This window comes from Lathamus discolor, chromosome 6 (assembly GCF_037157495.1).
Source record: "Lathamus discolor isolate bLatDis1 chromosome 6, bLatDis1.hap1, whole genome shotgun sequence".
Classification (NCBI taxonomy): Eukaryota; Metazoa; Chordata; class Aves; order Psittaciformes; family Psittacidae; genus Lathamus; species Lathamus discolor.
In genome coordinates this window covers 38,781,619-38,807,289 of record NC_088889.1, presented here as the reverse complement: position 1 = coordinate 38,807,289, position 25,671 = coordinate 38,781,619, and the positions used below count along the sequence as shown (strand labels likewise).

The 25,671-nt window shown below is 38.4% G+C and overlaps 1 protein-coding gene and 1 long non-coding RNA gene across 8 annotated transcripts in view; one reads left to right on the top strand and one right to left on the bottom strand.

The window, feature by feature from the left end:
- Positions 1-836: 836 nt before the first annotated feature.
- LOC136017689 (uncharacterized) lies at positions 837-12,780 on the bottom strand. Of its 2 annotated transcripts, none has more exons than XR_010614040.1 (4): positions 10,801-12,780; positions 10,616-10,692; positions 5,017-5,151; positions 837-1,490 (listed from the first exon to the last, which is right to left on the bottom strand). It is a non-coding gene; the product is annotated as an uncharacterized LOC136017689 (long non-coding RNA). The 2 variants fall into 2 exon arrangements; XR_010614039.1 differs by lacking the exon at positions 837-1,490 and adding an exon at positions 2,030-2,740 and having other exon boundaries at positions 10,801-12,779.
- The window catches only part of MIA2 (MIA SH3 domain ER export factor 2), a 36,810-nt gene continuing 14,783 nt past the window's right edge, over positions 3,645-25,671 (top strand). For 2 of the 6 annotated variants that reach the window (XM_065686164.1, XM_065686162.1), the window contains exons 1-18: positions 3,645-3,929; positions 5,330-5,463; positions 6,787-6,873; positions 7,207-8,344; positions 8,504-8,620; positions 10,454-10,672; positions 10,804-10,901; positions 14,104-14,235; positions 16,741-16,762; positions 16,924-17,012; positions 17,408-17,479; positions 18,235-18,345; positions 18,663-18,734; positions 19,181-19,285; positions 22,925-23,047; positions 23,608-23,731; positions 24,560-24,606; positions 24,810-24,900. In XM_065686164.1, coding sequence (XP_065542236.1) covers positions 3,815-3,929; positions 5,330-5,463; positions 6,787-6,873; positions 7,207-8,344; positions 8,504-8,620; positions 10,454-10,672; positions 10,804-10,901; positions 14,104-14,235; positions 16,741-16,762; positions 16,924-17,012; positions 17,408-17,479; positions 18,235-18,345; positions 18,663-18,734; positions 19,181-19,285; positions 22,925-23,047; positions 23,608-23,731; positions 24,560-24,606; positions 24,810-24,900 — 2,896 coding nt within the window. In that variant the 5' untranslated portion in view covers positions 3,645-3,814. Of the gene's footprint in view, positions 3,930-5,329; positions 5,464-6,786; positions 6,874-7,206; positions 8,345-8,503; positions 8,621-10,453; positions 10,673-10,803; positions 10,902-12,371; positions 12,439-12,596; positions 12,793-12,955; positions 13,153-14,103; positions 14,236-16,740; positions 16,763-16,923; positions 17,013-17,407; positions 17,480-18,234; positions 18,346-18,662; positions 18,735-19,180; positions 19,286-22,924; positions 23,048-23,607; positions 23,732-24,559; positions 24,607-24,809; positions 24,901-25,671 lie in introns of those variants that run through there. The other 4 variants (XM_065686163.1, XM_065686166.1, XM_065686167.1 and 1 more) reach the window with 4 other exon arrangements.

The following is a 25,671-nucleotide window of genomic DNA, read 5'->3' as shown; positions in this document are numbered from 1 at the left end:
AGTAGGTATTTGTGAACTAAACACCCCCCTCCAGGAAAATTAATTTTCAAAGCCGGTATATTTGCAAATAGATTGCTAGAGCATCTTTTGTTTATCCCAACAGTATGGTCTTGTGGTTAGGTCCCAGTTGTAGTTTTGAGATGCAGGTTCAGCTGCTGATTTTACAGCCAGTACTGTAGCACAACAGGCAAACCTATTCATTTTATCTGTGCCTGCCATCTTTTAAAGTGAGTTTTCCTGCTCAAGGAAGTATTTCTCTGAGGTTACATATATTATGGGATCACATGCTGTGGCAGTGGGGTATGAGTAATACACGGAGATCTGTGTTTTGGAGGATAAAATTTTGCTCTTTGAGATTTCTTCCCTCTCCCCTGTCTTTCGTAGCAAACCTGTATGTTACCACAAACCCTGTTGAGGCAGTTGTTATTATGTGACAGTGTTCTATTACCTGGCAAAACATGAGGCATTCAAAGCTTGGAAACGTATTATCAAGATTCGAAGTAATACAAATCATGAATTCAATGATTTGTTAGAAATGCACTGTGAGTTTTCATGCCTCTAACTGATTTTGTAACAAAGGAAAAATATGGCTTTTTCTATTTGTCATCCTGGCTGAAAAAGTTGGCTTAAATCTGAATGATGAATGACTGTTACCTGTTTAGATTTGTCTAACTGGAAGAGTGAAGCGATGTTCCTTTTCTTCCTTTGATTTACTTTTTGAAAGATAAATGTCATACCAGAAAGATTTTCTTTTTTTTTTTTTTAACATTTTATTCAGTGTAAAATTTTATCTATATTTTCAACCAAACCTCCTGAGTCAAGAGAAGTATATTTTTGAAGTGCTTTTGCCATGGACCATATTCTTCTATGGATTAGTGCAATATTCGACACAGTGAAACCCTACATTCTGTATGGAGCTCTTTGGTGTTATCATACGAATATAACCAAAGCTGTATGTACTGTTGTTATTATAAAATAGACGTTGACTTTAATGTCCTTAGGAGAATTTTTACCGATTTATTATTTGCTTTTGGATCTTTATTGTTAATGCAGATACTGAATAGTCTAGGAAATGCAACATCTCTTCTGCTTATACAAAGTAATATCTTAAAAGAGCCATTCAGGGTGCCACACTACTCAGTTTATCTAAATTATACCATTAACCCTGAGTTGATCCTTCTGTGAATTTTAATACAAGGGATCTCTGCATTTCTAGCGTGGTAGCTAACAAGATGTCATTGCAAATAAAAAGTTAATAGTTTCATCCTAATGAAAGCTGTTGGAAATAGACCTTTTTCATTAGCATTGTTTGTCTTCATGGGTGTAATAGTACTTACATTTGTTGCTTCATTTCTGCAGAAGTTAACTGAAATCTCTATCTGCTATAAAGCTTTCAACTTTGTCCTTTGAAATCCAGCTATGATAAATTCCCTGAATCTTTATCTTTGACTGTAGTTCAAAGGTGATTAGAAGTTCTGCTTGTATAACACCTGCAATTATAGGGTATACACCCAGAAGAAAACAGTATTTTATATAAATGATTTCTTACTGAAGTTACTAGTGGAACAAATAATACAGAACAAGGATCAGAGCAGTGCCCATTAGCCTTTTAATAGCTTCAAACCTGGAACGACTTGAGACTAGGCTACTTGAAAATAGCAGACATAGATTAAACTGAGTAGCCAAGGCGGCCAGCAACATTTTATCTCCGCATAAAGCCTTGAGAATTAGTTTGGGTATCAACATGAAACTGAAGTCAGAGCCATTTTCAGGGCTTTTTTGACAAACACAATGTGCAGACCCCAAGGTGTGGGTCTGATAGTTTGCTCTCCCACACAAACTAGGCCCATTATTGGGTTTCATCCCATGTTTCATGGTTGGTTTGCAACATTGTAAAGACTCCTCTGAGCCATTGTTAACCTTGGTGGGATAAAAATGTTGTCCTCCCCCCCCCCCCCCCAATATATGTTTCTTATATCTTCCTTCTCATCAATCGGTCCTAATCTGCAGAGATTTGGGAATGAAAAAAAAACAAAACCAACCAAAGCCTTACCACCTGCTTTTCTGCTTTCCATTTCTTTGCGTTTGTCATGTTTTAGCTGCTTGGTATTCCATTTCTCCCTTTATACCTACTACAGGTAAACCTAGAAGACCCCAGGGAAGGTCCCAAATCAGTGACTTCCTAAACCACACAAGATGAAGAGAATGTTTATGCTGGGGATGGGGCTGCATTGGAGCTAATTTGAGTGGAGTGAGTGGGGCTTGCTGATATCTAGTGTATTTTCCCAGGTGCCAAGGACAGTTCTCTGGTGGATTACCTAACAGCAGAGGCAGCTAGTGTGCTAGGTCATAGGATAGGCCTGTCTGACTACCAGGTCATGTGGTGAAGGAAGGGGCCAAAGTGTTAGATTGCAACTGGAGAACGTCACCTACCATGGTGGTTTTGTTTGCAGGTTAACATGACCCTGGCGCACTTTGTGCCCTCTCCCACTCACAAGTAGATGACCAGTTTGGTGGTTCAAGTAGATCAGATTAAGCAGAAGTGTCTGGCAGGTTTGAGTTGTGGAGCAACTCCATGGAGGGAGGGGGAACAATGCTGCAAGTAGGGTACAGCTTAGGTTCATGGAGAGAGAGAAAGCAGAGCAAATTCTGTGTGAGTCACACTTGAGACTGAAGGAGGGGCAGGAAGCCTATGCTGCAAATACTATCAGGTTGGGAAGGAATGCAGATTCTTCGGGTCCTGTCAAGAGAGAAGAGAGGAGTGGCTACCACATGCAGGAGAGTGGGAAGGGTGAAGCCCCTTTTGTAGGCAGATTAGAGGTACTGTGTTTAGGTCACCAAGGAAGTGCAGGACAACAATGCAAAGCCTTTGAAGCAGAGCTTATTTGTGATGCAAACATCTTCAGGATTTCATTTATAGCACAATTCCATACCTAATATAACCAGTGTATAAGTCCCTGCATAATCACTATTTTAAAGCATAACCTGTATTTGAGAAACGTTATAATGATTTATCCATATTGGATAATAGGTTGCTAAGAAACAGAGGGTTTTCCTTAAAAACCAGGACGTATCATCTGCTTAGCTTTGGTATATTGCTCTGTGATACTTGATTTAGAGACAGCATATGGATTTTCTAGTTACTTTAAGAGACTGAAAATTGCCTTTAAAAGACTTCGGAGTTCAGAAAGTATTCCCCATGCTAAGGGATTGTACTCCTCATCGAGTGCATGAGAAAATTCCAACAGAATATGTGGAAAAAAATTCTGTTTGAAGTTTCCAATGACCACCTATTATCTAAAATATATCACTGCATGCAAAATACAGTTTGTTAAAAAAGCTAGAAAACTGTCAGTAGCTATACTAGCAATCATGCAACTCAATATAAGCATGAAATTGACAGTCCACCTTAATATCAGATGAAATATGTGTTTTAAAAATGCATTCATAATCCAGAAAAATCCTAATAAAGCTCTTGATGAGTTTCTGCTAACAGTCTTTCACAAGCTCAGTACAAATTGAGCTGTCTGATACACTAAATTTTGATGTGACCGGAACTAGTTTCTCTATTCAAAACATCAGTCTAGCTATCAGAACATAGTTAATTATTAAATGTGTGTGTATGATCAGGACACCTGAGTTTGCCGAGCAGGTTAGCAGAGTGTACTTCTATTTAAACAGATGAGAGAAGGAAAAAAGGTTTATAAATTTATTTGCAGTGTTTGGTTAGGCTAAGAAAAATAATGTAGAATATTCTTGCTATCTACACATTGATGCAGTTTCCAGTTTCAGTGCATTCCAGATTTAACCTAAAATGTCAAGGATCTTGGATCAGAGAATTTTGCTTTTAGTAATTTCATTTTCAGCAAGTCTGCAGAGTACCACCGTACTTTCAGAATGGAAGAATTGTGGTGACCAGGAATGTGAGAGTAAGTAAAAAAGTTTGTTGCTGTTGTTTTTAAAAGGAGTCTATGGTGTATGTGCAGTTACTACAAACCATAATGCTGAAATCAGCAATGAGGCAGACTGAAAATTAGTAACCACAGAAAATGTTTGTTATCACTATAGTAAGTTTATGAGCAATAGGCTTAAACTTTTCGAACAAAACCACAAAAAAAATACTTACCAAATTGCGTTGTGTAAGTACATAAAGATCAAAGTTCAGTGAAAATACTCTTGAATGGCTATTTTTTCTCGGGTTTCCTCAAAACGGGCTGTACAAAGCACCTTTAAACTATTTTAAACTCATTCTTTACAGGTACAAAAGAAATTAAAAAAAAACCCCAAATGATAGGCTCTAGGCTGAGAGAGAAAACTGTACACCTTGGGTTCAGAGTACAAAGCCCATCCTGCAAAACTCCAGGTTTTCATACTGTGAGCAGACTGTTTGTTTTTACAAAAGACCCTGACAATATATCTTCTTTACTTATTTTTTTCTTCTTCAATATGAACTAAGAGCAGTGAGTAGTTATGCAGTTCCTGGGGAGTGACAGCTCTGTGGAAGGTGGAGCCACTGAATCACGAGTGGGCAGCAATAAACAATGCCCCATTTATTATCTGTTGATTGCCATTGTGAAGCCTGTCATAACCATATGCAGTTGAAACTGTTTCTAAGCTGCCTCCATTGGTCTGGCAGCCTTAACTGTTACTCTTCCATGTGGACAGCTTATCTTGCAGTGGAAGAGACCTTAGATTTCCTCTGCTGATGGACTCTTACTGTCAGCCACACTGACTTCAGTCTGCATGCTAAGAGAAGTCTGTCTTTGTAGAACACCATATGGAATGGGCTCCAAACAGACCAGAGCACATGAGTAGTGGTGGTTTCAGTGGGGAGGCAGGGGTGAAGACAAAGAGAATCTGAAGTAATTCAAACTGAATTGGAAACTTTGTTCTGACAACATGTTTATAGTGTTTAAACTTATTTTCTTTATAAAATAAACATATTCAATATAGAGGATAAAATCCCTGAAATATTTACTAGATTTAACTTAGAATTTCTAAAATATATAAACATACCTGGGAAATACTTTTTAGCTGTTTAGATCTGGGTTTAGTATTTGACCTTGCTGATTCTCCACATGCATTTAGGCTTTGAAAGCTTTGCTGAATAAGGATGGGAAAATTTCCATACAGGACAAGTTGTTTTTCTCCCTGAAAAAAGACAGGATAGGGCTGCTTTTTGTTTGATGATATAAATGCATTAGCCTCAACAAAGCACACTGATGTATTAACGAACATTTTAATGTATTTATATATATTAGATTTCTTCAGTAACCTATCTGACTTACAGCTGCTATACTTGTTTCATTCTTCCTACATACTTTTCCAGCGGCAATGAGCAGAGTTTACGCCACTACAGACTACTTAGGGCCTGACTGCCGGTATCTTAACTTCAAAACAGGGGAAGAGATAATGGTATACTCCAAACTTTCAAGGAAAAATGAAAACTTGTGGATAGGAAGTGTAAGTACTTCAATCTGAAAGACTTTTCCCATAATTTAGCTAGTATGATAATAGCGTAACAACTGTGGTCTGCTTGCTTTTAGGAATCTTCCGTCTCTTCTGTAATATTAACCATCAGTTAATATTATAGTCAGTACAGTATTTGGGAGATGTGTCACTGTTGTCATCTTTATATAGGAAGGGAAAATCAAATCTTGGCCAAGATCACCCACGGAGAAACAAAAGTCAGGATCAGAATCCAAGTGTTCTGTCTCCTTCCTTTAAACATTTGGCTATAGTGATTTAATCTGGTTCCCTTAAAAACATTCAGGTCTATCAGGTCAGGTACCTACCCACAGGTCTGTGAGGAATGTTTTTCAGTCATTTAGTCAGCAGTCCAACACTGGGACCTGACTTCACAGTTCAGTGCCCAAGGAAAGTTCCCAGAGAAGTTATCATGCATATTTAATGATTTGGAACAATTGACAATGTACAAACAATGTATAATGTAGAACAGCCATGTAGTTACGCTATAGCTAAGAAGGAATAGATGCATTGATCCAAACCCAACTGCTAGTAAAACTGTGTCAGTCCTTCAAACCTGGAAGATATTGGTAAACTTTTTTTTCTTTGTAAATGATCTGTCACATTTATTGTGTAACGATGAAATTCCGTCTTCCTTTCTTTCATCCGAGAGTATCTTTGCAGGTACCTAGCTATTCTTTGCTTTCCAAGTTGCATTCCTCTATTTAAAAGCTGTGTGCAATGGTTTGATGTAAAGCTAGTGGTTGTTTGTTGGGTTTTTTTGTAGGACTGACTCTTACTTGATTCTTCTGCGCATTATCATGAACTTTCTGTGGTGTTGCCATCTTCACTGGCATTTTCTCTTCAGCTGCAGCTGCCCTCGCACCTGAATTTCATATCCTACTTTTCTTGCAGCCTGTTATGGGTCATTACTTATCAAGGCAGATTTTTAATCCCCCTTGAGTCAATGGCAAATTTGTAGCCAATTCTAGTAGAAGCTGGCTGAGACCATCTGTGCTCACAACACTGTCTCCACTTGAAGCAGTGCTAAGGCTACTGGTTTGGTTTTGGCCAACATGTGTTAGTTAATACAGAAAATAATAGTATGGATTAATATTCTTCCCTTTGCTCTCTGAACTGGCAAATGGAACACTTCGGTGAAGGAAAAATAAACCAGTCTTTTGACCAAACATAATGAATGGGTTAGGAAGCAGCCCTATAAACTTAGTGTCTATTCATACTTTTCTAGCATGAATGCAAGTACCCACCATACTTATCACTGAAGTTCAAATGCTCTCATTCCTTTTATATGTTTTATAGAAAGGAAAGGATTTTGGATATTTCCCAAAAGATGCTGTGAAGGTTGAGGAAGTTTTTACTGTAGAAGAAGTTGAAGTGCTCACTAAGGTAAACCAACATCACCGGATTTTCCAGTGTAATTCACAGCAATTGAAAATCTAATATCCAGGTAGAAATTAAAGTGTCAATGCGCATTTTTTTTTTTCAGATAAATCAAAACAAGTTTTTCATTATTGTGCCATTTGCATGTTTATTGTTCTTTAAAGTAATTTTTATCTAATAAATCATAACCACTAGGGATAATGTAATTACAGGCCTTTGTGTAAGGTTATACACATGTATAACTATACAGAAAGAAAAAGAATAAAGATATTGCTGTGCTACATGGAGCTGTAGAAAATTACACATGAAGACACTTTAAAAGTTATCTTGTTCTTTCAGGAAACTGATTTCCTTTGTCTTCATGGACATAAGTACACTCATGAAAATGAAAATAGTGCATTACACGATCGCAACAAAGAAAGAGAATATTCATCATCTGATGCAGAATCAAAGCTGCATGAAAATGAACTCTTCAAGTATACAAGAGAATCTATGCAAAAGGAAGAAAAGGTTGAATCAGTTTCTGAAAATGATTCCAAGGAATCTCATACTCAGGAGGAGTCTGCAAGCAAAGAGTTGTTTATGAAACATGAGAACAGAAGAGATGATACTGAAAAGCCAGAAATGAAAAACAGTTTCCCAGTAGAACCCATTCCAACTCAGTCCAGCTGGATTGCCGGATGGTTCACCACAGGAAATAAAAATGATGGAGAGCCCTTAGAAGCCATTACAGAACCTTTAGGGGAAAATACCTACCGAAGCAGAAAAATAATGGTAACTGCTGAAAATGATTTACAGGAGTCAAATGATAAGGAGGAACAGGAATCCCTAGCATCTGCTTGGTTTCAAGGTGGACTGACGGATTTCCTGTATTTTGGTGAACAGAATGTGGATGTTGGTTTGGCATCCGAAAAAAATGATCTACAAATCCATGATGTTTCTGGTGTGCCTGAACTTTTCAATAATGAACAGGAAACAGCAGTCACAGAGTTACTGACAGAAGAAAAGAGTGAAAGCCAAGAATCTGTATCAAATTGGTTTAATTTGGATTTAAGTAATGTTCTTAATTTTGTCCATGCTGAGAAAGTTGCAACTGCTGTGCAAGACCAGCAAAGCAGAGAAACACAGGATGAAGCGAATAATAACGAAGTGCAAACTTCAGACCAGAAAGAATCACACATGGACAAAAAATCTAAGGAGACGGTTAAAGCAGTGATGGGTGAAGATGATAAAGAGTATTATGCACAAGAAATAATAGATTCAAACATCCCAAATCCTGGGGAGATAGCAGCAAGTGTGCATACTCTTAGTGACACCAGAAGCACAGAATTATTTTTTGATATGCCAACAAGTGACAAACAGAAGCCAATTGAACCTTACAGTTCAGAGCAAGACTTGGTATCAGAAAGCCAACTGCTGAAAGACACTGAAGCTAAAAAGAGAAATCAGGAGTCAGAAAGTAAATATGGACAGTCAGGTTGGTATACAAATATCTGAAATAGCTTTGTTAATTGTAACACATACATATATTATACTCAGCAGGGATTATCATACCAGAATTGTGATCCCTCAGACAAAAAAATACAGATGAGAAGCCTGGCATAGCTGAAGAACAGAGCCGTTTCTTCTCTTTCAGTCACTTTGCAGACATACAGAAGTTCATCAGCCAAAGAGAAACAAGTGCAGAGTTTGCAAGATGATGTATTTAGTGAAGAAACCCTTCAAACTGAAAGTTATGGTAACATATTACAAGGTAATAGTAACAGAGCAATGAAAGTACAAGTAAATCAGAGAGCTAGGGAGGAGCTGTCTGAAGATATGGGTGCAATTCAGGAAAGCAATCCGTTTTGCTCACTAGCTGTGCAAAATAATGAACACAGTAATGAAAAGGCAAAACATTTCGTGAAATTAGTTTAGCAATAGTGATGCTTCACAAATGCATCACTATTAACCCCAGCTGGTAACTAAGCCACTAACACAGCTGCTTGCTTGTTGGCCTCCAGCCCCCTGTGGGATGGGCAGAAGAATCAGAAAAAGACAAATTCTGTGTGTTGAGATAAAAACAGTTTAATAATTGAAATAAAGATAATGATGATGATGAAAAGGGAGATAACAGGGAGAAAGGAATAAACCCCAATAAACACAAGTGATGCACAGTACAGTTGCTCACCACCTACTGACCAACGCTCAGCCCATCCCTGAGCAGTGATTGGTGGCCACCTTTCCCCAGTTTCTATACTGAATGCTACTTTCTGTGGTTTGGAATATTCCTTTGGCTACTTTGGGTAGTACATGCTCCCTCCCAGCTTATTGTGCCCCTCCTCACTGGCAGGCCATGGGAAACTGAAAAGTCCTTGACTTCGAGTAAGTACTGCTTAGCAACAACTAAAACATCAGTGTGCTATCAGTATTATTCTCAGACTAAAGCCAAAACACAGCACTGCACCAGCTAAGAAAAATAAGTCTATCCCAGCAGAAATCAGGACACTGTTGAAGCAGTAGTACAACCTGAAGTATCTCAGAGACAATACGTACCCTTGTTTAGATTCCAGTGCTGAAAAAAATGTTTCTAAAAGTAGTGAAAGCCAGGAAAACGCCAATATAAAAGGCTACTGTAATGAACTGTCTCCAAAGATTCTCTACATTTACTTTCAAAATTAATTTTTTTTTTAATAAGAGTGAAAACTAGAACTCATCTACAGGGAAAATATGGAAACCATTAAAAGAGTGTAAACAAACCCCACAAACCCAGACTTGTGTATTCAAGAATCTGTAAATTCAGAAGGCAAATTACCAAGCTATAGAGAAATACCAAGAACAGCAGATAATCATTCGGGCATCAAGACAACTCTTATGTGGTAGTGAACCAAGACTGAGTCTGGAAACATCTAAGAAAGGCAAAGCAGTCGAAAGCTATTTGAAAGCCAGTTACTCTTTCTGTCTCTTGACTACCGGACTATTTGTGGCATCTTTGGCCAGTACTGTCGTGAAGCACAGAATTAATCAATTTGTTAACAAAGGAATCAATTTGTAAATGGTATTTTTTTGGAAGCAGTATTTTATTGGCTTTAGGAAATTTACTCCAAGTCACTGAAACTGAGGCAGCAAGGTGCCTTCAGTTATACTTCTCCATCAACATGCCTGTGGTTTCTTGTATTTCGCAGTGAAGTTTGTTATCTTGTGAAAGTTGTTAATCTTTAATCCTACATGGCATATTTAATTGTTGTTTTTGTAAAGGCTTTCCCAGCTGTATTTGGGATAATGCAAGAAAGACACCTACTAATCCTGAACAGGGAATCTATAGGCTAATTATCAAAACTAAGCAGATGTTTTCTTGAACAAGTTTTGCTTTTAAGCTTTAGCTTTATCCTCCAGAGTCTGTTGAGTCCACTATTTGAACAAGTATTTCTTAAATCATAAATCTCTAGCAGATTTTTACTCTCATGTAGCACTCTAGTGCTTGCCTTTGAGGAAAATAGAAGCAAAAAATGAAAATCTTGGTAAAGGTTAATATCTCATACAAGTATGTGTGTATAAATTTAATCCTCTGAAAATAAGCATGATTTCCCTTCATAACTATTTGCAGGAGTAGGCAGTAGAAGAAAGCTACTAGGAGAAACACCAGAGAAGGAATATGAAATGAATGCAGCTGCAGTCAGTGAAGGCCGCAGTGACCAATATTCAAAAGCAATAGTGATTCCTTCAGAAAATTCTGAAGAAAAAATGGACAGTTCAGTAGTTGACTCACCACTTGATGTCGAGAAGCCCTTCTCAGATGCCATCCAGAACTATGTCCCAAGTAATGGTAAGCATTAAGTTTCTTAACTGTAAGAAAAATAAATATGCAGTATTAAAAGAAGTTGTAATGACATGGACAATTGTCATGTAAAACCTTTTTTTTTTTTTTTTCTCCTTTTTTACATATGAACAAACCAGGAGGCTGGGTGTATCAGATACTTCTGTGCTTGAATGATCTTGAGATCAGGGAATCAATCAGATCTGTATTTTTGGCCACAAGAAGTGCCATCAAAAAGGTAAGAATTCTTTATGTGATAGTGTTGATGTTAATGCGACATTAAGCCAGTTATCCCTTATGTTCTGCAACGAATCTCCTAAAAAAAAAAAAAGAAAAAAAAAGAAAAAGAGCCTTTTAAATAAACCCTTTGCAGTCCCCTTGCTTCTAGGGGGGATGCTAAATGAGAAAGAGTAAGAAAATTTAAGGTTAGCTGTTACTCATCTGCCTCTGTCGCTGGTACTGCAGAATCTGATGGCCTCAGTGTGTTGGCTTTTTTCACATCACAGCCAGGAAACACCTCGGTGGTCAACATACCAGCTTTTTGTTGCTTCTGGTTTTGTTTTAATGAAACTCACAGCTCCCTCTAGTTCCCATGACAGTACTCATTAGATTTGCTTGGACTTTGAAATTTTTAAAGACAAAGTATTCTGGTTATTTTATTCATCCTAACCTGAACTTTCTAAGCCTTCATTCCAAACATCCCTATAGTTCAAAACTGCATAAAAAACTTCTCTAAGCAAATATAAGCAACATAAAATAGGATTATGAGTGCTATGGGGATGTCTTAAGTATCAAAATATAGGGACAGAGTGAAGGTGGACTTTAATGGACATAACTGCATAAGAAACAATGCTGTCAGAGGTATGTGAGGAAAGGGAGACAGTGTTGCACTGCCATCTCTAAAAACGAAAGTCGTATCAGCTAAAGTGGTATATGGTAACTCAATTTTGTTACTTTGGTTTGACTCGTAACTGAAGTTTAACCACCACATGAATTTGTTCCTGATTTCCAGTACCAAATTCTATAGATTCTGGCTAAATTTTGCAACCAAGGAGACAAAAACTGAAAAGCTTTGCTTTGTTCTCCTCATGAACTGGATTTCGATGCTCGCTGCCAGTTCACTGCTATCATTCTTGTCTTGTTTGACACGGCTAAAAAAGCCACTTCACCGTTTACCGATCACTTTCACTTAGGTGGTACCAGCTTTCCAGGCAAGTCACTCAACTCTTGCACTGTGAGTATTCTGTTAGCGCATGCTAGAAAGGGGAAAAAACAAAACAAAGAAAAAAAAACCCACAAAAACCACAACAAACCAAACAAAAACAAAGTGCAGTTAAGCGCAGGTAAAAACTTAATAAATACGGTATCAAAATAGTCCTAGCGAACGAGATGAAAAGACCCCGCTGCTCTGTAGCACTGCAGCTGCTGTTTCTCGCATCTTTCCCTGCATTTGTGTGCCAGCTTCCCCAGTACGACCAGTTTTCCAAAGAGAACTCAGCCCAAAGCCACGCCGAGCTCCTGCCGAGCAGGTCCGAGCGGACAGCAGCCACCGCCTCCCGCCTGCGCACACTGAGGAGGCCGCGGCCGGTCCCTGAGCCACCTGCGGCCCTCCCCGCCGCCTGCCGCGCCAATGCGAGCTCCGGGTGCCCGCCTCTCGGGGTGGCACGTCTGCCGCCCGGGTCAGGCCGAGCCCGGGGAGCGCAGCCGGCGGTTTTAATTTTGTGAAGGCCGGCTGCCGCGCGGGGCGGATGGGGGCTGCGGGGGCCGAAGGGAAGGCGAGTATCCCTCCGCGTAACTTTAAGGAGGAACGGCAGTCGGCGCGGGGGCAGAGGGGTAACGTCGGTAGCAGAAGGGGGGGCGGTGGCGGTGCGCTGAGGGAAGCTGGCTGTTCTTCTCGTCGGAGGGCGAAGTGCGAAGGGCAGAGTCTGGTGGGAGGGGTCCCGGAGACTCAGCGGCTCCCCAGCCGGGCCCGGCTGCGCCGGGGGGACGACGGCACCCCTGCGGCGCACCTGCCCCCGGCCGTGCCGGCGCCGTAGTCTGGAGCCGCGGCCAGCGGCACCTCCGCTCTGGGCTGAGGCAGAGCCCTCAGAACCCGAGCCTGCTGCCCCCGCCGCCCTCTCTCGGCAGTGGTATGTCCCGCTCCGTCCCCCCCGCAGCGGAGTTGCGCCCCCATTCCTGTCGCAGTGGTACAATCTGCCGCCCCCTTCAGGCTCTCCTGGCTTCTCCCACCTGTGCCCGCGCTGCTCCCCCCCCTTTTCCGTCTCAGCAGTGGTCTTTCCTTCCTCCCCCTCCCCCCCGGTAGTGGTACAGGCCGGTTGTCAAGCGGGTGTCCGGAAGGGGCCGCACGGCGGTCGGCTCGTGCCGCCCGCGGCAAGATGGCTGCCGGCGGCCGCGGCGATGGTTTGGATGTGGCCACTGCCGGCTTATGGCTGGGCCTGCGGGAGAGCGCGCAGCGATACTGCGGGCTGGCCTTGGAAGGGGCGCGCAGGGTGAGCCGGAACACACCTCCGCCCGCGGCTGGCTTCGGCACACCTCAGCCGTAGCTGGGGTCTTGCGCCGCGGCCCTCGGCTTTGAGGGGAACGGCGCTGTCGGGGGTGGCGAGGGGCCCGAGGCTGATAGAAACGGACCCGCACGGGCGGGTGTGGCTCAGAGGCCTTGTGAGCCGGGGAGCGCCTCGGTGGTGTGTGCTCGGGCCCTGCAGCCTGCCCAGGGCTGCGCAGCCGGGAAGTGGAGGCGGGGACGGCACCGGGGCTGAGCGGCCCCTGCTGAAGCTGAAGCTTTCTTTGGGAATGCCAGGAGTCCCAAAGAGCCAAACCAGTGAAGCAGACGCTCTCTGATTTCACACCCCACCCCCAGAAGTCGAGATTTAAGTTTTTACAGTAACACATTCCTTAAGCACAGGTCACACGTAGTAAATGTGAGCTGCATTAAGCAGGTGTTTGAGCAAATAGTGATATGCATCTACAAATAAAATGTGCGTGTATTTAAGTGTTTAAATGTGTTAAATCATTTGACTGGTGTGTTATTTTAGGAGGAGGAGGTGGTTTTCATACCAAGCAATTTTTCTACCACTTAATCATAAAATACTTATAAATAAATACTTATTAGTACTGATTCTTCTAACAGCAAAGTGTGTAGACCACATGAAGGAGAATTTGCCATAATTGCATAATTAGTGTGTTCAGAAGGAAAAGTTTTCAGAGCTTTATCTCATCATCATATCTTGTTGGAAGTTTTCTTATTTTTTTGCTTCACTTGGTATATGTGTAACTTAAAAACCAAAGGCTTCTGTTATAATTTTCTCAGAATTTTGAAAAAAAAATAGATTTGCAAGTCTCTACAAGCCTTAGATGTAAACTGAGCCAACGTATAATGTCTGTTTCTGTTGAAAATATTAACCTCTTTTCCTCTAGTTGAAACTTTTCACTTTGTTTTTCAGGCTGTGGCTTCACTGCCAGAAGATATGAGACCTGGTCCTGATCTGTATGGTTTCCCATACGAAATAGTGATTTGTGCTGGCATTGCTGGAGCCTTTACAATTCTTTTGTTCCTGTACAGAAGTTACCAATCGGTAAGTGTCACGGTTTAACCCCAGCTGTCAGCTAAGCCCGGTGCAGCTGCCTTCCCACTCATTCCCCCTGCGTTGGGATGGGGGAGAGTCTTGGAAAAGTCAAAGTGAGAAAACTCTGGGTTGATATAAAGGCAGTTAATGGGTAAAGCAAAAGCTGTGAGTGCAAGCAAAGAATTTATTCACCCCTTCCCATTGTCAGGCAGGTGTTCAGCATCCTCAGGAAAGCAGGGCTCCATTATGTGTGACAGATACTTAGGAAGATAAACACCATTATTCCAAATGTTCCCTCCTTCCTCCTTCTTCTCCCAGCTTTATATGCTTAGCATGATTTTATATGGTGTTGGGGTATCCCTCTGGTCAGTTGGGGTCAGCATTCCCTGCTGCATCCCCTCCCAATCTCTGCACCCTCAGCCTACTCACTGGTGAGAGCAGAAAAGGCCTTGACTCTGTGTAAGCACAGCTCAGCAGTAATGGACACATCCCTGTGTTAGCAACACCATTTTCAGCACAAATCGAGAAGAGTCCCATAGTATCTCCTATAAAGAAAACTGACTCTATCCCAGCCAAAACCAGCAATGTTAAAATTACATACAGACATGTAGAGTGCATTAATGGTTTGAATTGAATGGCTTGAATTGAAATCGTTACTCTTTTCAAAATATACAGTGTTTCAGAGTTTTAAATCTGTTGTGATTGAATTTAGAAGCCCTCTAAAAGAGAAACTGAGAAGTAGCTTGTTTTGTCAAGACAGTAAGCGTTTGGACATGTACTAAGTGACTGCTATCATTAGAGCAAATGTAATGAAACTTGTTGTAATAAGGCTTTTTTTCTTCCATTTTCAATTTCTACACCAGACTTTCAAAGTCAGCCTTTAAGTTATTTCTCTGGGATACAGAGGTCTTCCCTAGGGTGTATGTATATTGATATCTCTGATTACCTTGACAATGACCAGACCAGCTCAGATCTTTCAAGCTAATTGTAAGCAAAAGCAATCCAGATGGATTCCTATCAAGGGGGTAATTTTAAAACTCTTTGGACAGTGACCTTGTTTCTGTTTACTGGAATACTGAAGCAATTTCACTGTGTGCTGTTTGTGAGCACTAAGCTGATGCCTTTGAGAAATGCAGTACTGAAACCTTTTAACAGATTATATTTTTGAGGTAAGGGTTTTCTATTCTGAGTAAATAAGGATCTCTGTAGTAACAGCTGCCTACCACATTCTCCCTACTAATGAAATGGGGTCAGTGTCCGTAATTCAGTATTCTGAATGTGATTTTGGTGCAAAATGTAACGATGCTCATGTTTGAAGATGGGTTACATAGTAGTTTAGTTTTTCAGACATGAGCAATTGCATTTTTAGGGTTCTAACATCACCTTAAATCTGGAAAAATACCACCTAACTCTGCAGCAGTGATTCAGATGGTCTGGAAGGGGATCTATATTCATATAAGTAAATGTATTTATAATTTGGGTGATTCCTTCCTTTTTCTAGTAGCATCCCTCTAGGTGGTATGAAAGAGGCATTTCAGCTGAAATCAGTCAAGCAGCAGCTCTAGTATTGTTTTCCTCCTAAACACGTCACTAAAGTGTTAGATATTATGGAAGTTACTGATAGCTTAGAAAATACTTAAAACTGCACTGACTGCTCTTTGAATAATTGTTATTTACTCAAAAATAACAAGGTTTGGTTTTGTGGGGATGATAGGCTAAGGTGTACTTTTAACTTTCTTGCCCTTTTTCTGTTACTTAGACTCCTTGGCCATCCCATGTCTTTAAATAAGGAGGAAACAGTAAATCTGAGGGACCCATTGTATGTTAGGCACGTGATCCAGGCCTAGCCTTGAGAAGGTTGCTGAGTTATGACTTTACAAAGTTTCTGTAGGTTCAGCCAAGTTCTGCATCTCTTGTCCAGGCCATTTGTGACAGATTTTGTCCCACAGTTTGTTAGATTTTGGTTCTAGGGCACTAGACCCCACGTGGCAGCTGCAGATTTGGCACTTCCCACCACGTTGCATCTGGGCAGGATGCCCATCAAGTAGTACCATGACTCCAGCTCTAACTGTTAAGTATTATAACATGGGTTTTTTTTCCTCATAGGAAGTTAAGTCTGAGCTAGCAAGTGGAGCTTCCCCTTCCCTCCCCTTTTCTGCTCTTTTGGCTATGTATGTGCACTACCATTTTGTTGTATCATGTTGTTGACAGTCATGGTTATATGATGACGACACAGAGGTGTATTATAAAAGTGATCCAGGTGACAACTAACTTCCTTTCACCTCTTCTGTCTAATTAGAGTGGGAGAAGGACAGGGCAAACATAGCTATGGAAGGGGCAAGAGCAGAGGATGCAGTTGCCCATTTTAACAGCAGCCTGTACTTCTCTCTCTTTTTTTTTTTTAAAGTTCCAAGGTTAAACTGATTGTGGAACCGCAGCTTAAAAGATTACTTTTCAGATACTATGGAAGAGTAATTGATCAAACATTTTCAGTATTTATTCTTTTTATTTCAGGTTAGAAGTCGACTTTCTGTAGGTAAGCTTATTTTTCATCCTGTTGTTTGGGGTTTGTTTTTTTGTGTGTATGACTTTTTGTTTTCCTTTTATTTTTCCTCCTTTGAATTATTTGAGTGTTTCAACACTTAACTATTGCAGTTTTGTTTTGGTTTACTTTGGTTTTTGTTGGGTTTTTTTTAGGAAGGGAAAAACAGCTTGCCAATAAAATTGCTGAACTAGTTGAAGACAAATGCAAAATTCTTGAAAAACTCAGCCTTTGCAAAAAAGAGGTAATGGTTCTCATTTATTGCTTTCAGATGTGTCACAGAAATGGGCTTATTTATCAAGTATTTTAAGTATTAAACTTATGTAAAAGTAAGATGTTTAAAGGCTTTCAAAGTGATTCTTCAAATGTTTTTTCCTGTCAGTGCCTTTAAGTGCAATTATTTAGAAAGTTCTACCTTTAACTCTTAATGCAATATATTTCACTGGAAGCAACTTCAAAATGGCTTTGTTTTATGGCACTGTAATAATCTAATAGGACTAAGGCCTTCCTCATTTACAGCAAAGTATATTTGTGAATATTTAGGTGGTTGCTATGTTTCAGACTGGGGCATCATAAATTAATATTGTTGTTTCAGCCAATTCTTTATATACATTCTGACATAAAATATTTCCTTTTCAGTTTGAAGATTTAGAATTGTCCCTGAAGGATGGTAATGTTATGAAAGACTTAACAGACACGTCTTTTTTTGAGGTAAAAAGATAAATAGAAATTGTAATTTCCACAGCTTAAGGCAGTATTTCAGGAAAATGCTGCCTGTACTAAAAAAAAAAAAAAAACCAAAAAAAAAAACCCAACCAAACAAAAAAAAACCACAAAAGAAAAACAAATAAGCAAAAAAAGCCAAACAAAGCAGAAAACCCCTTAATTGTTTTGAGAGCATTGTTATTTTAGTCTTGGATTACTGAAAATGACATAAGTAAGATATTTAAATGAAGAGAAGTTGTTTTAGCAATTGCATTAAAATGATTGATACTGGAGCAAATGGCATGTTAGACAATATTTATTTTTTTAAAAAGTAAATTGTTTCTAAGGGAGTAGTGCATGAAGTATTTTTTTCTCAAATCTGTCTGAATTCATTTATATTTTATAGGCTACTGGAGCACAGTTGTAAACAGAAATTACCACTACATTGTTTATATCGCCCAAACTGAGAGTATATTTGTAAAAGAGTTCAAAAAAAGTGAATCAAATACCTAGTAGGCTCTGTGAAGTTTATGTAATTGACAAGCAAATAGATTTATTTCATTCTGCACCTCAGATCCTATAAAGCTGATTGTTACAGGGTTTGTTAACATATAAGAGTCTCTAGAGTACTTTGAGATTTACCCTTGATATAGTTAAATTTGTTAAATATACTTTGCTGTCGTATTTAAAACATACTTGTCATCTTCATATATAATTAATGTCAAATATTTTATGTTATCTGTCAAAACAACTGCATTTAGGAAATGCATGAAAAACTGAACAAGTCAAACTTGGAACTCAACCAAGAAATAGAGAATTTAGAAAAAGAACTGGAAGAAGAAAAATCAAAGCAATCAGAAAATGATAACTTGGTAAGAATAAATGGAATCCTGTTTGTGTTACTATTTATTACAAAAATATCCCACAATAAAAATCTCAGTGGAGAAGACAAATCAATCTGTTTTTCTTCAGACAAAAAATATATTTCCCATTTTGTGTCCCTTCATAGTCCTTGTGGCATATCAGAAAAATGACACCCATAAAGGAAGATACTCAAAAGATGAAATCTGTGTTTACTGATGTGGCAGTAGAACCTTCTCAGTTTGAAAATTAAAATAACTTTATTAATTGCCTAGACCTTTTCAGTCAAATCTGTGGAAGAAGCTATATGACAACTAATATTTTTCAGGTGGCTGAAAGTCAGGAGAGAGTGGAGTCTTTAGAGAATGAAGTAAAATCTCTCCAGTCACAGATTGATGAGGTATGTACAGTCTTCATAGTTTCTGTTTTCCAGTCTTTACCGTATCTGCTTTCCATGTAGTTACTGGTGCGGTTTTTTTGGTGATCTGTTGGTGGATTGCTTGAGTTGGTTTTTTTTCTATTCAGGGTGCAGAAATAATGTGCTGTATAAACCAAGACTTTATAAGTCTTAGCATTTTTGTGTGACTTGATTTAGCAACTTTGAATTTCATATAATGGTCAGCAGTTACTGGGAAGCACAGTTACCTTGTCTTTGCTTTCTTACTCTACAATGATGCATAGTGTTGCAAAACTAGAATCAGCAAAAACTGTTGAAATTGTAGGGAAAATCTGAGAACATGTTTATAGCACAGCTAGAGAACCTAAGAATAAGTAAAATAATACCATTATGACCCCATTTATATATTCACCTATAGTGTTTAAATAACACACCTTATTTCACTTTAGGCCAAGTCCACCCTAAAAGTATATCAGATTAATACAGAGAGACTCAAGACATCTGTTCAAGATGCAGAAGATGAAAACTGCCATCTCCAGGAAAGTGAAAAGCAGGTAGGTTCTTCCTAGGTGTCCTTAGAAATACCGTATTTTCTTATAATACTATAAATACAATTTCTCCAAGGAGCTCGTCCTCAGATGTATTTGTTAATACCCCTTGTGTGTTCTGGTAAATGAAATGACGAAGAGGACATAGTTTTAAATTGATTTTATGTTGGAGTAACTTGTCTGAAATAGTCCTGTTTTTAAAGAAAATTAATGATTTGAGTCTGTGGGGAAGCACACATAGATTTCAGTGAGAAAGAGAGCATATGGTAATGTAAGACTGGTAAGAGTTTTTCTGAGACATGGAGGAAAGCAAAAAGATTTGAGCAAGTCCACAGCTAGGATCCTCTATATAGGCAGAGAGAAAATGTTTATACTTAATCTAGAAAAGAAAAGAAACTAAGAAATTGCAGAGTATGCAAAAGGCAGGTAAAATATTTATTGTAGTGTCACTATGCATGAATTAATGGAAAGACAGATAAGTAGTACAACGGTACAGAAAGGGCTGTTACTTCCCAAATTTTAGCTGTTAATTTTCTTCAGTGTTGTAGTCAGATCCCAAAGCTGATTATTTTAAAATGTTCAGCATAAGCAGTACTCGTCCTGTGCATTAACAGATTTTACAATTATTTCTTTTTTCCCTGACAAAAAAATATTCTGTCTGGACATTAAATAATCCATGGAATGTTCTTGTTTTTTTGAGGTTTTTGGTTGGTTTGCTTTGGTTTATTTGGGGGATTTTCTGTTGTGTTTTGTTTGTTTGTTTCAGGGATATGTGCTTGTTTTCCTGATCTCCTTTTTGTCTGAATGCTAATGTGATATCTTTGGGAGGGAGGTGGGGAAAGAGTAGAAGTACAGGCTTGTTGTGTTTTAGCGGTCATAAAAAGCTTGGGAGTGCTTTGGTCCTCTCTATCAAAACATTGTACTTATCAGACTTACTGATTCAGGAGGGCGAAAAAACAGTTACTGGAAATAAAAAGATTTCTGCAGGAGTATTTCATCTTTGCAGAACTCTGTTAGCAGTAAAACTTCCTAATTTTTTCTAATTTTAGAAGGAGTACATGTGTATATCTGAAAAAAAAGGGAATACAATTTTATTAGATGCTGTGAATGGAAAACCACTAGATTTGGGTGTTAACACTGTGAGATGGAGTTGCATGAGAATTACTTTCTTTCAGGAGTCTTTTCCACTTAATCTGTGCAACCTTTTTGTTAGTTTCTGTGAGGAGGAAGGATCTGGTCTTGTTTCTTTATTCCAAATGTCACAGTATACTTACATAAAGCATTTTGAGAAGCAGTACACAATTTTATGAGAGGGATTTTGTGTGTGTGCGTGTTTTTTCTTTGGTAATTTATTGGGTTTGACAAGAAAGAAGAGATTTATTTTTATGCATGTGAAAAGATTCTTCATCTTTTATTAAAAAAATAGTACTTGGAGTAAGACAATACAGTTTATAGATACTCAGGTGGGTTAGGGGTGGGGGCATGGAAACCAGTAAACCCAACTCCTGGGATGTAATTACGAGGTTCCTAGGTAAAAAGAATGAGATTTTTGCACTCCTTCCAAGTAAAATAGCCTGGGCATAGTTGCTTAATCATATTATTTAGGAAAAATAACTAAACTTCGCTGTTAACTGAGCTTTGTTGCATTTGTTTAGTAATGTGAGAACATTTGTGTATGTTGGATTTTGCTATGCTTTTTAGCAGATAAATAACCTGATTAGAGTTAATGGAAGCTGATAAGGGAAGAAGGGAAAGTATTTGCTTTGCTTATTTGTATTTGCTTTTATGAGGTTGTTCTAAGCATGTGAAAGTCAGTTTGCTATATTAGAATACCTGTACCCCGTTTTTATTTTTCTTTCTTACTTTTTTTTTAAAGATGGAATTTCACTTGTGCTCAAAAGGTAACAAAGGTGTTACTTGTTCGCAGAAACTAGAGTACTTTCTTCCTCTGTCCATTTGCACTAATGGGTCATCATCTTCTGGCACATCATAGCTTAAACATTCTAACAGATGTGCTGTCTCAGATTTATGATGTGTCAGAGAGAGGATTGGGCCTTTTAGTTTGAACAAGGGAACTGTTTATGAACTCCAAACTTTCTGTGCTTTGTTTTTTGCAGGAATATCAGAAATATATATTGCTTTAGCTTATTGCAAATCCTTGCTATTTCTCTGTATTGAAATTCTTACAGGTACATAAAGTCACGGCTATTTATTTTCTCTTTGGCTTCATGATGAAGGAATCTCTTAAAGTTTAGCTTCCCTGTGAGGATGACAATTAATGAGAAAAGTAGTTGCCTGTGTACATCTTCTAAGCAGCTTAAAGAGTATTTTTGTTTTATCTATAATAACATAGTTTGCATGAGGCTGCAAATTCATACATGGCTTTGACTGCATGAAAAGGTGCAGTTGTCTGCCAAGTGGGGTTCACCCAATTCTAGTCACATGTTTTTGTTTATGCCTTCTAGTTTATCTTTGATAAGTAGTGTTCAGGCTTGCTTGTCTATCTGCATGGCAGTTCCCCTGTTTAACTACCATTTTCTGATTTTATTTTTAGTATAACTGGCTGTTCTTGTTGCTCAACCCAGTTATTCCTTTCTGTACATTCACTGCTTTCAAATTGGTTGCCTGTTGTGCAATTTTAAGCAATATTCTTTTGACTCTAAGGCAAAATTTTTTGTGCTGTACGCCATGTTTTGTACTGCATGTTTTGTTTTAACAGAAATTTGCATCAGTTCAATTTTATTCTCACAATATGAAGGCATGGTTCAATTAGATAATATGTTGCAGTAGTTATTTTTAATGATCTGGTGCTTAAGTGCGCTAATCCTTTTACTGCTGTTAAGTATTTTTGTGAAATGAGATTTTTCTAGGGAATGTCTAAAATATAACCTTAGAATTTACTCGTCTTTTTAGTTAACCACAGTTAGTTACAAAGATACATACTAGCAGGTGTTGAATGCATGCAGTTGCTGTGACTTTCTTTAACAGGGAAGCTTTTTTAAAATAAAGTTTTAAAAATCTAAAATCTAAGAGGTATGGACAAGACTAGAAGAAATCACAGAATTGTTTGGGTTGGAAGGGACCTTAAAGATCACCTAGTTCCAAACCCCTGCCATAGTACAGTTTTACAATTCACATGAATTTAAATAGCTTTCTAAAAAGCTTCCTGTTTTTCCTGACCTTCCCAGTCTTTACTAGGTCAAAAAGACCCAGGTAGAATTTCACAAGTGTGTGTGCATATTGGAGAATGAGTGTTCCCTCAATCCAATCGCCAGGGTTTGTAGCTGTTACACAAATTGTTGCTATTTTGTATTCATTGCTTTTGTCACATCAGGGTTTTTTAACTGAGTGGAATATTAACTGAACTGTTCTTACAAACGTTTAAAAATATCCTAACAACTAATTACAGGGGAGAGCTGTTGCAGGTAAAGCAACTGGACAATAACAGTAAAGTCTTACTTTTCAACTCTCAAGGTTTAACTGTCTTCTGTCTTGTAGTCTTATCTCTGTTAATTCTTACTGACGGGTGAGAGGTTAAAATTCTGCTTATGTACAGATAATATAGATAACAGGCTCAAGTACTATTCATCCTTGACTCCTGGTTGTGATAGACAATCAGTGCTAATCTGCTGTTTTTCTTTTTAGCTTTTACAAGAAGCTGAGGGATGGAGTGAACGATTTAGTGAATTAAATGAACAAACTAAGATGCTTGAGTCTTCTAAAGCAGCTATAGAAGAAGTACTGAAAAATAAAGAGAGTCAAGTCAAGGTAAATTATGACAGCTAGCATTAAACTAAATTATTCAGACTGATGCTAATAATGGAGCTCCAAGAAAGTCAACAAAATCTCCTTGTCTAAGTATGCATTAAGCTGTTCTGGGGTTTTGTTTGCTGTTTCCATCCTCTAATGTCTTGTTTCCTGCTAAACAGGGTTGCTTAGCAGCACAGTGCAGCAGTCTGATAGTTTTGGAAGCACATTAAAGAAAAAACTTCTAGTTCTGATCGAGTATTTGCATTTATTTTGGTTTTTTTTTATTTGGAGCTGGGAGTCGGGGGTGTATGCTTGCATGTGTGTGCATACCTCATGTACATCAAGCCCTGCTAAACACATGCGTGCTTGGCTATTTGAAAATTTCACAAGGACACACCTGTTGACCTGCAGGTGTATGTTGCAATAGAAGTCATATCAGACATCTAGGGGGACTCACTTAATCTACAAAGGGAACTAAATAAAGGACAGAACTCCTAAAAAAGTAATTGTAATGGTAACTACATTTTCATGGCTGGTATTTATGTTATTCTTTGTGTTTTGTCTGGGCTTTTTCTTAGTCGCTGACACAATACTTACTGAAGATGAAAGACTGGAGTTCAGCAATAAGAGAAGATGATGATGCTGAAGATAATCACTGGGACACAGATATAAAGGGTGAAACAGAGAATGGAGAGCATTTAGGTACAGTTTGTATAGCTTCTCATCTTAAGCATTAGTTTAATAAATGTTCTGGAAATACAGAACTAACAAACTTCCAGGAAAGTTGAAGGATTAGCTTTGTAGAAGTCAGATTTTTGAAACTCACTTGTTATTCGTGTCAGACAGTTAAGTGATGGTTGGACACCTTCAGAATAACAGCCTATGCTACTATTTGGTAGTGTGTGGATATAGCTAAAGCATATGTATTACCATAGAGCAATGTAAAGACTCAGTACTTAGTCTCTTACAGAGTGACTTTAGCCTATATTAGTATTAAGTAGTGATTCTCAAACGTTTGTAGATGGAAATCTTGCTTTCGTTTCTTCTTGAAACTTCTCTCGGCAATAGCACTGAGGGTCCTTAGAGCCTAATTTCTGCTTCCTTGTCCTTATGCAGGTGTTATTACTTGTTGCAGGCAGTATAATAGCACTGGAGTCAGATGAGCATAGATGTTGGTCCCTTCAAAACAGCAGCACAGAAAAGCCTTTCTCTCACCTTTTTCTTGCTGCAGCTTCTTTTTATTCTGGTGCTGATTATTCCACAAGGCACATCACAGTAAAACTTACAGTGTGTATTCAACATCTCACTTTTAGCATTCTAAGTCTGATTGATTGGCAGTTGATTGGCAAACAAAGCCCTAAAATACAGGCATGGCATATCCAAACACACACACTGCTTTTTGTTTTCTTCTTTTTCCCCCAAATCTGCTATGCCTCTCATGATATCTTGAAGATTGCTTTATTATAAAAGCAAGCTCTGTCACAGGCCTTTTAGTACTTTTTATGTGATTTATTCTATTCTGTCAATCAGATGATCAGCAAAAACGAACTGTGAAGAAATTGATCTATGCTGCAAAGGTATGTGATTTTTAAGAAACTTGGGGGAACTAGAGGGAACATAACACTTATTTTTTGGGTAACTTGAATTGCATATAGATCTCAGTAACACAGAATTCAGCATCTTTTAATGTTTAATTAGATATTTTTTCATGCAAATTTTCTGGTAGTCTTAAAGTGCTTAGTTTCTGATTGTTTTTTGTTTGATTTTATTTTGATTGCAGTTAAATGCTTGTTTAAAGACCCTGGAAACAGAAAGAGATCAAATGTATTCAAAACTGTCTGATGAAAATAAAGCTAAAGGAGAACTTACAGGTAATTAAACGTTGTTTCGCCTTTAAAATTTAATAAGGTGCTGCTTTTGTGAAGTGGTGTTACAGACCAGAAGTGTTACTTCCAGGAAAAACTGAATTAAACTTACATTAATAGCTCTACTTGATTTTTAAAATGCCTGTTTGAGTTTAAGTTGCTTAGCTATTTTAAGTATTTGATTTTAGAGGTAAAGCAGTTGAAGTTGCTGAAGCACTTCATAAATTTTGTTGTACTCTGCTGGAATGTTCTATAACGTGATAGTTACACGTCTTAAATGGACAGAGTTGTTAATAAGTATATAATACCTTCATTGCAAAATTTCTGGACATAATGGAGTTTTAATCTAAATTTTAAAACCATCTATTAAAAATGGCACCTTAATTGTTATTAGTTTGTAATGAATGCAAGCTCAGTACTTCTTAAAATCCAAAATGCTGCATTTAGAGAATTGTACCTGAAAGCATCTTGCTCTGTTTTTCTGTTTTTTCTTTTGTCGTGTAGAACATACTGAATTAAACCTTATGAAATGAAAACACTGCCACCCTGATTCAAATTAAAGCCTGTCATTAGCTATTACTTTTATAGAGAACAACCAGCAGTGCAGCCATCACATTTGAATGTACTATGATTTGGTTTCTGCGTGATGAAATGCTCTGTACAACTGTATTTCTCAGGTTTTGATAATCCTTTAAACTGAGTCTTTGTGTTAGTGTGTTTCCCAAATTGATTGTAATTCTGTCCTATAAAGGTATTTAAACTTACTTTAAGCATTCT